General features: G+C 40.0%; 1 protein-coding gene and 1 long non-coding RNA gene across 12 annotated transcripts in view; one reads left to right on the top strand and one right to left on the bottom strand.

The window, feature by feature from the left end:
• The window catches only part of CAST (calpastatin), a 103,804-nt gene extending 99,523 nt beyond the window's left edge, over nt 1–4,281 (bottom strand). For 4 of the 11 annotated variants that reach the window (XM_039875154.1, XM_039875159.1, XM_039875160.1 and 1 more), the window contains exon 1: nt 3,384–3,544. In XM_039875154.1, the coding sequence (XP_039731088.1) occupies nt 3,384–3,413 (30 nt within the window). In that variant the 5' untranslated portion in view covers nt 3,414–3,544. Of the gene's footprint in view, nt 1–3,383; nt 3,545–4,055 lie in introns of those variants that run through there. The other 7 variants (XM_039875153.1, XM_039875156.1, XM_039875157.1 and 4 more) reach the window with 3 other exon arrangements.
• Nucleotides 4,282–4,415: 134 nt separating this feature from the next.
• LOC120612565 (uncharacterized) lies at nt 4,416–9,027 on the top strand. The gene is made up of 2 exons (XR_005655488.1): nt 4,416–4,686; nt 6,701–9,027. It is a non-coding gene; the product is annotated as an uncharacterized LOC120612565 (long non-coding RNA).
• Nucleotides 9,028–14,628: the final 5,601 nt, after the last annotated feature.

Raw genomic sequence — 14,628 nt, 5'->3', positions numbered from 1 at the left:
AGTTCCTAATCGAAGGGCATAAAGTTTCAGTCAAGCGAGATGAATAAGCTCTGGAGCTCTGCTGTTTAACACTGGACCTATAGTCAAGAATAAAGTACTGCATACTTAAAATTTTGTAAGACGGTAGGTCTCATGTTAAATGTTCTTATAGTAGAATTGAAAAAAGGAAAATGGAAAGGAATACAGATACTTAAATACAATGCTATCTATTTGAATGTATGTATGATAATCAAATGGGGATGTATGGTTTAATGGATATAGAGTTTCAGTTTTTCAAGAAAAAGAGTTCCGGAGATAGTAGTGATGGTTTCACAAGAATATGAATCTACTTAATTCCACTGAACTTTACACTTAAAAATGGTTAAGATGGTAAATTCTATGTTATGTGTATTTTACTGCGATAATAAAAAAAGAACTCAAGGAGAAAAAAACAGAATAAAGATGGGCTGCTTAAAAAAGTCTCGTACTCCACTGAGACGACCTACTCAGGACTAATCACTCACCCACTCGCCTGGGAATCTCAAACGACTGCCCACTGTTTCCACCCCCAGAAAGCTCTAGCATTCTTAAAAAAGCACTTGAATATAATTAAAGTGCTTTCTTGGAAATGTCAAAACTGATTAAAGAACAATATCATCAGATTTCACTCTTAGTTTAAAAGTCTTATCTGCAATAGGAAGCAAATCAATTCGGAAACTGCCAACAATCAAGACAGAAGTTGTTTCTGACCTCCATTCTTCCCACACCCAAAAAGCCTGGGCCCTTTTTGCAAACATTATAATTTGCATTATTTACTCCTAAACATCACTGTAGCCAAGTGGGCTGTCCTGCCATGGAAGGTTTGTGACACTCTTCGCAGGCTGGCTGCAATGATGGGCCTCCCAAATGACTTGGCTCCTTGATCATGCTGCCTCTGGGACCATGGGTCTAATTAGGCTAAGAAACACCTTTAATTAACATAGCCTATTTGAGTCAACTTATGACTCAGGACTGCGGTTGCTGGTGTAAACCAAATTTACTCTCCATCATGCTGCATCATTATGATGCTCATCAGATGTTCTTCAAATCTAGCTTTTTAAAGTTAAAATATGCCCATATAATTCTTCAAAAGATCAGATCAATGATATTGATGATAGTTGGTGTGGAAAGATACATTGTAATGTTTCACTGACAGGCTTTGTATGGGGCATTCCCTTAAACACATCACAGATATATTTGTACATTATTTTATTTTATTCAGCCTAAATTTTTAAAGTTAGGTCATTCACAGTCTTTTTCAGTATTTAAAAGATCCCGCTAAAGTCATTTTATAGGATTTACCAAAAACATTATATTATATATATATATATGTACTATATATAATAGACATTTTATATGTATATACGTGCATATGTATCATGTATGTGTATATGTTATAAATTGGCTCCATGGACCACTATGAGATTTATTGGTGAGCTTTTGTGTGCATATGTGTGTATTTTTTTTGTGGAAAAGTGGAAAAATGGAAAAATGGTCCTTAGCTTTCATTTAATTCTCAAAATGGTTTGTGATCACCCCCTCACAATCACCAAACAAAAACAGTTAGGAACCCATGTCTAGAGCTGTGTTGTCTAATATCGTAGCCATTAGTGACTTGTGCCTATTGAGCACTTGAAATGGGGCAAGTGTGAATTAGATTTTGAAAAATATGAAAAAGAAGATATAAAATAAGTGATTTGTACATTAATTACATGTTGAAATAATGTTCTGAGATATAGTGGTTCAAGTAAAACATATTAACATTAATTTTATCTGTTTAGTTTTGCTTTCGTTAATGTGGTTATTAGAAAATTTAAAATTATATATATGGCTCACTAAATTTCTATGGGACAGCACTGGTTTGAGAAAGGTCAGATTTTGGTCACAAGCATGTTGCTGATTCTAGGGGATTCCTACTAGCAAAAAAATTCCTTTAATACTTAGTTCTAGAACTGTATTCTAAGAGAGGTTTTAGCAAAAATGTCAAACTATGACTAAACATAACAGAGTTAAAGGCATAGATTTAAACTACTTTTATCCAAATATTCCAGCATAATTTCCTTTAGAGAATCATGAATTTGGAAGGGAAAGTCTGATATCAACTGAACTACTGCCATCCATATCTGCAGATAATTCACGTGGTACATTTTGATAAGAACCTCAGAATAATAAGACTCAAAGCAAGCTTTTCCTTTTATCACATAAGGTGCTACATTTTTAAATATCACAAAACATAATGGGAAACATTCATCAAGAAATATCTCAAGAGAAACTAGAATTCCCAGTCATTAAAGGTATATGTGTATGGTACTTTGATTCATTAATATAATTGTCCCTTATGTGGTACCTATTATCACCCCCATTTTATAGATGTAAAAACAGGTTCAAAAAAGTTCATTCACTGCCCTCTGACAACAAAAACTCTGTCTTGTTCTCTACCATGTACTTGAAGGCTAATACTTTGCTGGCACATAGTAGGTGCTCAGTAAATGGTAAATGGCTGATAGGTGACAGTTTATTAATTCCGACAAGTTTTCTCACTTAAAGAATGATTACAACATCTTTGCTTTTTTCCAATACCACATGAGAGAGTAGTGTACTTAACTAATTTTTTAAATTTTTCACCACGAATTTATGTGATATATTTTTACTATCTCTCAACAAAACTTCCGTGTTTTCTTTTTTGGAAAGCAATCTAATCTTAAATCATGCTTCCTGGTTCCTCAACATTGCAAGTGCCAGCTTGACTGGAGATGACACCTAATAGGTTGGCCTGGCATCTGAAGCAGTAAATAAATAGAATATCTTTGTCCTTCATCCAAAGTAGTAAAGTACAAAGCAGCGTCGCCCCCCGCCCCTCCCCGCTTAGAGTCTTGATCTCAGTTGCTTCTGCTCCTTGGAGTTTGGAGTTTTCTCCTTGCCCACGTCCCGGCTGCCTCTCCTACTATGTGTTGGAGAATGCACGTCCGAAAACATTCCTCTGAAAGTTTTAAGTTTTACTCGGGTTAAAAACAAACTCTAGATCTAAGCTCTTACGACCTGAATTTGAGTTCATGCAGGAATCCCCATTGTAGGGAGGAATTCCTCTAACAACAATTCCTGGTCCATTTGACTTGTGAGCGCGAGCTGAGCCTGGTGCATCGGCTCATCCCGACTCACACGCCCGGGAGCGCTCGCACATACCACTGCAGGGCTGAGTCTCAGCCTCTGCTGGAGCCTAACCTGAAGGTCTGAGAGGACGTCGTGCCCAGTCCCTACCTCTTCCCTACTAGACCGCGGACAACATCTTGTCCGCACGCCCAGAAAGGCCAAGCGAACACACATTCCCTTCCCGGTCCTGCCCAGGCACGATCGCTTTTATTTACCGTCTTGTACCACCAGCTTGCGAACGCCATAGCGATAACCGGGTTACTCTCAACCGCGCCACGCAGGACCGGGAGAGGATGCGGGGTGCCGTGCGGTAGGAGCGGATTTTGCACTCCCTTGGACTTGGCTGGCACTGAGCTCTGCAAGTCCTGCAGCTTCAGGTGGGCGGGCACTGGGGCGGGGCCCGACACAGGCCCCGCCCCCTATGGGCTGTTCCCGCCACCCGATTTGGCTCGGGGATGGTTAGGGAAGATGTGTTATTTCTCCAGGCAGCCACGCCCTGCAGCCCCGACTTTACGCGGAAGACAGGATCCCGCCATCCAGTTAAACCACCCCACCCACTCTGGGGGGTGGAGGGGAGGGTTCCCGAATGAACTTTAGTTCCCTTTGATCTCCATACCATTTCATTCACGTCTCACCGACAAACTTTTCCCGAAGCGAGCCACCCCCTATCCGGCTCGCGCCACGCCCAGCGCACTCAGTCCAAGTCAGGGAATCCTCGGCCACCTCCAGCACCTGTCAAACGGCGGCCCTGAGCCCTGCACCCTTCCCAGGCCTGGGAGCGGGTGTACGCGACAGCAGGCCAGGCAGGCTGCAGCCAGAGGAGGCGCCCCACGGCCACGGGCTGGGTCGTCCCAGCGCGCAGCCCCTCAGACGGGAGCGCCACTCACCTCCTGGGTGTGGCGGGCCGCTGCGGCGCGGCGGGGTCGCGGGGAGGCGGCGGGCTTCTGGCCTGGCTGGGACATGGCGAGGCCGCGACGAGCGCTGCCTCCGGGAGGGCGCAGCGGAGACTGCAAGGGAGGCCCGGGCGGGGAGCGTGGGGAGGGACAGAGGGAGGGAGCGTAGGGGCCAGCGGGCGCCCGTGAGGCAGCTTTTCTGACCCAGCCCCTAACCCGTCAGGGGGCTGCCCCTTGCCCCGCTGGGCCCTCCCCTTCCTGCCCGCTGCTGGCTGTAGCGGTCCGGGCCTGAAACTTAACACCCTGGTCCCGCTGTCTTTACTCACCGACCTTCCCCGCCCCCTCCGCCCCAGAAATGCTCGCTTCCCTGTAAGTCCGAGAGAGAAGGGGCTGGAGGCCCCAGGGTTCCTCCTCCGACTTGTCCAGACTGATCTTGCAGCTGTACAACGGGAGAGCGGGACCTGGGCGTGGCCCGTCTACGCCTTGACCCTTCTACCTAAGAATCTCGAGTACATACCTTTTCTGCAGTCTGCCCTGATTTACTTAGAATTTACCAACTCACATTCGGCCCGAGCTTGGACCCTCTGCAAAAGAAAGCAGATCACAAAATCAAATTGGTTTGTGTGTACGTTTGTGTATGTGTGTGCGCGCGCCTGTGTATGTTTTGTTATTATACTTTTTTTTTTTTGGTGGGGGCAATTTTGAAAGTTTAATAATGTTTTATGGGGATAAAACCATAGGTCCCAATCTAAATCGAAAAATATCCCCCAACTTAAACCCTTATAGCTTGTCTGTAGCCTGCCGGGTTTTCTTTCCGAGGATGGGTTGCTTTTACCATTGGCTCATCTTAAACAGCACTTCCTGGTTTGAGGGTGGAAGTGAATGTAACAAGCCCGACTAGAAAACGTTCATCTGCAGAGACTGTCAGCCTGCGGTTGCTGCCGGTTTGTGATCAGACCTGACTGTAAAAACCTGTAAGCCTGTAACGACATTGACACTTTGGGCCTTGGGGTCACCATTCTCTACAGTGCTGTTTTTAAGGCAGTTGGAGAGAGTGGTCAGATTATAGGAAAAGATTTGTGCTATATGGAGCTTGACAGAATAGAATTGTTACTTTTTCTTATTTTTAGGGATTCTGACTTCCCTTTACTGAAGGGACTGGCTGCCTCATTCTTAATAGGGGGAGCAGGGAAGGATGATTTAAATGCATTTCCTCTTAAAAGGTTCTAGTTCTTCTCTAGGGATGCAGTATTTCCAACAAACAGGCTTCACTGCAGGAATTTACACAAAAAATGAAAGAACTTGAATATGGGCTCTACAATTGTCCTTTCAAGAAAAATTGGTGGCATCAATCACGTGCAAAATTGAGGAAAATATGTCATAAGTCTGAAAAAAAATGCTTTTATGATTGTGACCAAAAAATGCTTTTATGATTATGACCAAACAACTACAGTAAGTTAAGCAAACACTTAAACTATACGGGTGAGGTGTAGGCAGCCCTACTTGGGCCCAGGAATGGGAATCAGTTCTTACTCGGGAGCTTAGAGGGCCTAGACTCAGGTTTTAGATCCCTGATTTCGTTATTCAAACTCTGGAAGAAGAATGGGTTCCATTAAAGTTTGAGATGTTTTCTAATGGAATATTTAAAATGGAATTTAAATCTGTTAGTTTTATATTTCTTGAAAGTCTTCCATGTATACTACTGTGAAAGGAATTGTAGAGAGAGCAATATAAAGATTAAAATACACATATCGTGCCCTCCAAGGACTTACAGTTTAGCTGAAGTCATATGGCATTTGTATAATATGATCATTGGGGTGTAATTGAGATTTATACAGTGTGTAAATAAGTACAAATGTGCTTCGGGGGTTTGGGGTTCTGTTGGTTTTGGTGATTATAAGAAGAAAAAGAAAGCTTGAGTGGGCTGGCTGGAAGCGGGGTTGTGGACAGAAGAAAGAATGGGGCAGTTCAGGAAATACTAAGGTGCCCACAACACCTAGCTGTAGCTGCTAGTCCAAGTTCAGGAGCTATCCATCCATTTATCAACTTATTTATTAAGCAGCCACATTGTGCTCATGATATAGTTGATTGGCTTTGCTTAAGTCAGAATTCATATAAGCAGAACAATTGCATGCTAAACAGTACCTTGATGACTATGAGTAAAGAAAAATTTCAAAGAAGCTAAAGATGAGGGTGATGTTCTCACTTTTTCTTATAATCAGTGAAGAATTTGAAACTTTGATACTATGACCGGCATTTGGGAAAGCTCATTTTAAATATTTATGGCAACTTTTGCTACAGTTTTATTTGCACATTTGTAAGAATTTTATTCCTTTATTTACTCAGTAACAAGATGCCTGCTATGTGTCAGGCTCTGTGGAGGTAGTAAGGCCCTCCTATACTCAAGTCCAGTAGGAAAGACAGACAAATAAGTCCATAAGCACATGATAGTGGGATAAGGGTAGTGGCCTGTAAGGGATTCCAAATGCACTATAGGATCCTGAGAAGGAGCTTTTCATTCTGCCTGAGGGGTGGGGAAGTCAGGGGCTACTTCTTCCCCACCTGTTTGATTTGAGTAAATTAAAACCCCCTCCAACTAATCTCCACATTTTCTCTTTTCCTCTTCATTCTGGTAATAGTGGAGAAACTCATCACTTCTCAACAGGAAACAAAATGAGAAAAAGGATGGAGTCCAGAGAAGAAGGCAGTGGAGCCAGAGAAGGAGCTGCAATGGGACAGAAGGAAGCTCTTAAAGAATTGAGTGCCAAAGGCCAAGGGAGAGGCCTTATAAAAGAAAGGGCTGGTCCACAATATAAAATGTCACTCAAAGGTTGGGTCAGATAATGTATCAAGAGTGTCCATTTGATCTGACCGCAGAGAGGTTTTTGGTAACTCAGCCAGTGGGTAAAATTTAGGAGGCAGGGCGTTTTTCTGAGGTACCCACAGTATGGACAATCCCCTTCACTTTGGATGGTATTTCTTTCTACACCACCACATATACCTGGAAGGTGAGTTACCCCCAAAAACCCTAGACCTTCTGGCTGACATCCAAGTGTCCTCCAATGCCATTGAAACTTACCTGTTCTATCTGCCATCATGAGACTCTCAGCTGAGTTTGCTCTACTCCATAGAGGTGGCTTCCTGAGTAAACCAGATAAAAGGAAAAAAGAATCCTTGTAAATAGGCAACGACTAATTAGAAACCATGCAAAGGCTCTCATAGCCTCCTTTCTCTTGTAACTTTCATGTAGCTGAATGGGAGCTTCATGCTCTTAGACTATTGAATTATCCAGAAGAATGGCTCTAGTGGTGAAATTCTGTGCATAAAGGAGAGGAAAGTATGCTAGCCAGTTGGAGAATATGTTTAGACAATAGGAGTCTTGCCATGTGCCATGATCTGAATGTGTCCACCCAAATTCATATGTTAAAATACTAATGCCCATTGAGATGGTGTTAGTAGGTGGGGCTTTTGGAAGGTGATTAGGTCATAAGGGCGGAGCTCACATGAATAAGATTAATGTCCTTATAAAAGAGGCCCAAAAGAGCTCCTTTGCCCCTTCCGCCGTGTGAGGAAACAAGATGCCTGTGACTCAGAAGAGGGCCTTCAGTCAAACATGCTTTCACTCTGATCCTGGACTTAAAGTCTCTGGAACTGTGAGAAATACATTTTTTGTCATTTCTAAGCTCCCTAGTCCATAGTATTTCGTTATAGCATTCTGCATGGACTAAGACACTGTGCTTCTCAGATCACACTGAGTTTTTGTATAGATGGAAGATGGGTTGCGGGAAAGGACAAAGAATGGAGATGGGAGGATGGAGGGACAGAGGCAGAGAGAAGAAAGGATAAACAGCAGAGGAACTAGTTTTAAATTTTCACTGCTACCAAACAAGAACTTGAGTCATACACACACCTATAGCCAGTCCCTCAGATTTTATGTCTCATCTTACATCCCTCTAAATAATAAAACACCTGCAAAATACCTTCAGGCCTTGTTCTTCAGTGTGACAGAATGTCCTGCTTCTTGTCTATGTGAACCAAAGAAGACTGAAATCACATCTCCTTTTCAGGGCTTTATTACAGAGTGTTCTTGGGATCAACACTTGAGGAAGGGAAGGAAGGAATGGGCAAAGGGAGAAGTTGGGCTGGGATGCAGACCCAGGGGAAGCCTCAAATAACCCTACAAGGAATGATGAAGATGGTATGCTCTTTAGAGATGTCCAAAGGGTTGGCAAGAGAGGGCTGAACCTTTCTAAGCCTGCATCAACAAGTCCATGGATGTGGTTAAGGGGGAAGGGAGTATGGCTTTAGGGGAGGGAGGTGGCTTCCTTAAACTGTGGCAGTGCCCAAAACCCAAAGGGAGCTAAGAGATGATGGCTCTCTGTCCGTGGCACTTCCAGGAACTGAGATAAGGGCTTTTTCATTCCTGAAGAGGATTCAGGTAGCTTTATCACATCCATTACACTCCTTAATGCTATATAACATTGTAAAATTTTAGAAATAGAATGAAGAAGGGAAAAAATATTGCAAAACATGCTGTCAAATTGCTATTTAACAGAACATTTGGTTTGAAAATATTACCCATTTAATTAAATTTCTCCCCCTTTATAATGACTGTTGCCTTCAAGAGGGGTCAGTGAAGAACAATTTGTTTCACAGAGCAGCCAAGCTGTTAATATGACTATTTAGATACAGAAAAAATACAATTTTACAACTGTGATTGCTAAGAATGGTTAGAAATAAAGGAAATATAAAATTTTTATTTTCTAATGGTATTAAAACCAAAAAGATTGCTCAATAGGTCTGGCAGCCGATAGGGAGGTAGGTATAAGACACTCCCTGCATGCCAGGAAGCTCTAAAAGTCTTCGGCTGTCTCTGCTTCCCATGCTAATTTCCCTGAGGTTTGCAACTTTCTCTCCCTGGGGGTATGGGATTATGAAAAGAGCTCAATTCTCAAGTTAGTACAATCTGCGGGCCAACAATTAACCAGCACTGTGAGAATCAACCCTCTTCAATGTTTACAGCCCTTGATGGCTCCTAGGTGCCAACAGGATGAAATTTAGACCTCTTAACACGGTCTCCTAGGACCTACAAGCACTGACCTGGGAGGCCCCATCGACAGTCTCATGCCTTCATGCTGCCATGCCCTCCTGCTTTCAGATCCTGGAATATACCTGGCTCTTCCAAGTTCATGCCTTTGCTTGTTTCCCCTTCCTTGGAATATTCCTCTCTTGCCATTCTCAAAGCTCCCTCTACTTTCCCCAGCACTGCATTATATTGTAACTCTCGATAATCTATATAAGGTCCAGGATCCTCATGGCCCAATCCTAAATGCAAATTATATTTAAAGAAACAGTGGTCCAGTATTCCAAAAGTAATTAAAAGCATTTTAATCTTTACTACAATTGAAAATGTCTTACTGGGCACACCATCTGAACACTCAGCAAAACATCTTAAAAATCCTTTCTTTATTTTATTCACATTAACTCCTCATGCTCTGAAACTTCTTGAAATTCTCCAAAAAACCATCCAGCCAATGTGATAGGTAAAAGGTTTGAGAGGTTGATTTTTTTTTTTTTAATGTGCTAAAAATGTTCTAAAATTGGCAATTTACATGTCTCTGGACAAAAACCATTGAATTGTATACTTCAAATGGGTGACTTGTATCCTATGTGAATTATATTTCAATAAAGCTGTTATTAAAAAAATTTCCTTACAACCCCATCTTCAACATGATGACTGTCTATGAATTTCAAAAGATCACTTTAAGATTCTTCCACAGTACAGGCTGTCACTTAGGCATCTGCTTACCCATTTATGTTTGCAGCTCCTGCAAGCGTTTTTTGAAAATGACGCACAGCAGAACTAGTTTTCCGGCTGGAAGGATTCACAATGCATGTCGGTCAGCTACTTCAAGCAATGAAGGTATTGCTAGAAAATTACCTTTAAATTTTTAAAAATGATTATTGCAAATAAAATGTTATTTCAAATATTTTAGGGGTGTTTATTAGAATTTTCTTGTTAAACATAAAACTACTTTTCAAATAAAACTTTATTTCAAAATAATTGTAGATTTACAGAAAAGTTGCAGGAAGTAGAGTTTTTAGTTTCAGCTTCTCTGGATGTTACCATCTTGCATCTTCATGTCACATTTGTCATAAGAAATCAACATTAGGATATTACTATCAACTAAACTCCAGACTTATTTAAGTTTCATCAGTTATTTCATTAATGTCCTTTTTCTGTTTAAGGTTTCAATCCGGGATATTGCACTATCACCATGTTTCCTTACAGAGTAGTCTGTGACAGTTTTTCAGGCTTTCCTTGTTTTTCATGATCTTGACAGTTTTGAAGAGTAAGGGTCGGATGTTTTGTAGAATGTTCCACAATTTGAATTCATCTGATTTTTTTTTTTTTTTCATGATTAGGCTGGGCCTGTGAGTTTGAGGGAAGAATACTACAGGATTAAGTGGCCTTATCATCACATTATATTGGGAGTACACAATATTCAATGGATTTATCACTGAAGAGATTAACCTCCATCACATGGCAAAGGTAGTGTTTGCCCAGGTTCTCCACCACAAAGTCACAATCTCTCCCATTCTATGCTCTATTTTCTAGAATCAAGTCACTACGACCAGCCCACACTCAAATTTTTAAATGTGAAAATATTTCTATTTTATTTGTTTCAAGCTTCATATCTACTTGTAAGATTTTCAAAATTATTACAATTGACTGGGATATTTTTTCTTTAACTTGTAATTCTAAACTTGAATTATTTTAGATTCTAGTGCATTGGAAAGATAGATATTCTAAATCATATGTATAAGACAGGGTGACTGCTGCTCTCCAAAAGGTGAAATGTGTGTTCATATAATTCTTTACAAATAATCATCTTTTGTATTTTAAGATGTTGAGTGAGGAAACACTATAAAAGCATCTCAAACTTTACTAGTATCAGAGGACAATATTGGAGAGTACTTTTTATAATCTTAGATTGGAAAGCTCTCTCTAAAATATGCAAAATCCGGAAGCTTTAAAGGAAAAGATTAATAATTAAATTTTCTCATAGAAAATACGTTTGTGAAGACAACGTAAAATGACTATAAACTAATAGTAAAACCAACAATTGAATAGAAACATTATGTTGCAAAGTACACAAATAGAGAATTCACAGAAAAAGGAAATTAAATGGATCATTAACATGTGAAAATATCCTCCAATCTGATTCAAAATAAGACACATACTAAAACCACAATCAGATACTATTTTTATCCTATTAGATTGGGAAGGACAATAAAGATTGACAAAACACACCACTGACAATATTGCAGAGAAATAGGTAATGTTCCACATTGCTGATTGAAAAATAAATTGATAACAACAATTTTGGTTGGCAATTTGGCAAGTAACCGTCGAAAATATAATTGTCCCTATATTTTACTAGTGATTCCACTTTTAATTTTCTCTAACAAATATATTTGCATGTATACATGCGCAAAGACATATACAAAACTTTTATCGCAACACTTTATAATAGTGAAGAACTGAAAACCAATTTAATGACCACCGGTAAGGAAGAGTTAAATGCAGTATGAAACAACCACATAATGGGATATTATGCAGCCATTTAAAAGGTAAATTTCTGTGAGCTGATGTGGACTGCGTCACAAGATGTACTGTTAACTAAAAAAGGCAATGTGAATGGTATATATGGTATTCTAATATTAGGAATATATGTTTTATAAATTTTCTATAGAACCACAAATGTATAGCTTGTACTTGCTATTTCTGGAATGATGCATAAAAAATTGTGAGTAATGTTTGCCTCTGGGGAGGAATGACGGAGACTGGGGATGTCAAGTGGGAGGAAGACTTATCTTTCATTATCTATTTTTTTGTTATTATTCGACTTATTTTTTGAAAAACAATGCACAGTATTTTTTGTCGATTGTAATTCTAGGTAACCAATAAATATAATATACCAAGTGCACGTAAAACTTTTAGGTTAAACTTTATCACTTAGAATTTCCAGAATTTCCAACTTTGCTTTGTTGAAGCAAATTGTGCTTCTAGAAATCTCTTACCAGAACTACAGGAGGTGAAGGTGAAACTTAACTGATGCCCAACCTCTCTGCTGTGAACTAGCAAAAGAAAAAGAAAAGAAAAGAAAAAGCTATAATGAACATATTATCCTTCCATTTTCTTCTGGAATAATTTTGGGACTTGGATTATTTTTGTTTCTATGAGTGGCTTGGCTTTTCTGCTGGGGACAATTGTCATGTTTGTGATGGGGTTAGGTGGCTTGCTGCTGCCTAGTGACATACACAGAACTGTGAAAGAAAAACAATTCTGTTCACAGCTCATTTCTCCATACCTGCAAGGTTAACCTTTTGATTTCATTATATTGATTTAATTAGATGCAGTTCAGTCTCCAAAGGCATTGGTTGCACAAGACCATACACTGAGGGTGACCTGTTATTCAAATTGATATCGCATAGTTCTGTGGCGCAAATAGCCTTCTTTCAAAGAATTGTCATTGCTTTGTAAAACTGTTTTTCATTAATAGGATTTTTACTTATATAAATTTTGGATTATTTCCCAAGAGGCATCACTTTGTGCTAGTCTAGTCAATATTACTTTTTATGATTAGACCAGGTCCCTCTTTTTCAGTGTTAGGGGTTGAACTGAGTCCTTCCAAAAAAGATGTGTTGAAGTCCTAACCCTGTACCTTATTTGGAGGTAGGGCTTTATAGAGGTAATGATCTCACATTTAAATGAGGCCATTAGGGTAAGCCCTTATACAGTATAATGGACATCTTTATAGAAAGGAGAAATTGAGACAGAGGTGTGCAGTCAGAGAGAACTGCCTGTGCACATTGGCATTATGCTGCCATAAGCCAAGAAACTACCAGAAGCTAGGAGAGAGGCCTGGAATAGGTCCTCCCATGGCACCTTCGGAAGAAGCATGGCCTGGCTGACATGGTGCTTTTGGATTTGTAGCCTCCAGACCTGTGACAGAACGAATTACTGTTGTTCTAAGCCAGCCCTAGCTGTTGTGATGGCAGCCCTAGCAAACTAATACACTCAGGATGGGAAACATTTGAGCACAAATATAAGAGAACGCAGTTCAAAATGAGCTCAGACCTCCAGCTTTTTCTTTCCTAGGAAATACCCCTTGTGAATTGGAGATCTGATTTTGGCATTTAGTCTAGAAAGAGTAAACTACTTTTTCAACTTGGGCTGTGTTTCCTCAAAATTCCTAGGAAGAAAGGCTGTAATATTACTTCTTTCTGAGTAGACTAATCTACCTTTAGGTTGTATTTCTCATGAGGCTTTGGATATTCTTATTTAAGTTGTTCTTCCTTCAACTCTCTCAAAATTCATTTTAACAACATGTTGGAAGACTCACTTCCTCATTGGTTTCTCCAGTCTAACCTTTCTGGACAGTGTCACTCAGCAATGCTCACGAATGCTAGGCAGTGTCAAGTTTATACTCCTGTCCTCACTAATCTATTTATTTCTCTGTGTGTTGAAGTTCCAGCATTTTAATTAGTATATTAGTACATTATTTTTCTTTAAATGGTAAAATCTTTGAAGGGAGGGTAACTTCAACAAGTGTAAATAAATGTAACAGTTACAATTTATGGAATATTCTGTACCTCTGCACAGTGAACCTGGAAAACACACACACATGTATGTCCAATTATTAGACTGAACCATCTTAAATTGACTATATTCAAAATTTTGACTTACAGAGATGGCAATTTTGTAGTTTAACCTTATTCAATTGCTAAAGGATTTAAAGCTGATAGAAAATTCAGACCTTTTGCCACTTGATTTGTTTTAAAAACATTTTGTTTGGTTTTGTTTTGTTTGGGTTGTGTTGGGTTGGTTTTCCATGTCAGTGGGTCTCAAATTCCCATTGCAGCTCTTGGTTTTTGACGGGGAAAATGCATTATCATGTTTCTGTCACTATATATTTCTGACCTTAGCAGCTATCTGACACTGTAGATAGTCTATTTCAATAGGCACATTTAAAGTTCTCCCATGAAAGGTCACTGGTGCTTGGAATGGGGAATGTAAACTCTCTCTCCCAGGATTCACTGTTGATCACCTTTTCTTAAATGTTTGAAGTCGAGGGACCAGATTTCTAACTCTTCTCCATCGACCTGCTCTGTGGCCCAGAACAAGCCACCTTTGCCACCTTGGTTTCTACTAGATAAGTCAGTCTGGATAAGTCTATTCAGTGGATCATGAGAATTGGCTTCTGGTCTTCTATCCAGAACTAGCAATGTGACCTTGACCCAACTGAGCAGATTCTGAGCTGTTTCCTAATCAATGAAATAGGAATTATGTTCATCTTACATGCTTCACAGATTATTCTAAGTATTCAGACTGTAAAGGCTATTTGAATGTAATGTGTTTCTGTAGTGTTGCACTAAACTTAAAATCATTAGTGAACGTCAACCAAACCCTGGAGGACGTAGCAAGTTACATAATAATGATGGTGTTACAATAGCTAACAATCACTGAGAAATTTCTCTGTGACAGACACTATTCTAGATG

This window comes from Pteropus medius, unplaced genomic scaffold (genome assembly GCF_902729225.1).
Source record: "Pteropus medius unplaced genomic scaffold, Ma_sr-lr_union100, whole genome shotgun sequence".
In the NCBI taxonomy this organism is placed as follows: domain Eukaryota; kingdom Metazoa; phylum Chordata; class Mammalia; order Chiroptera; family Pteropodidae; genus Pteropus; species Pteropus medius.
This window is presented reverse-complemented; position numbering and strand designations above follow the sequence as displayed.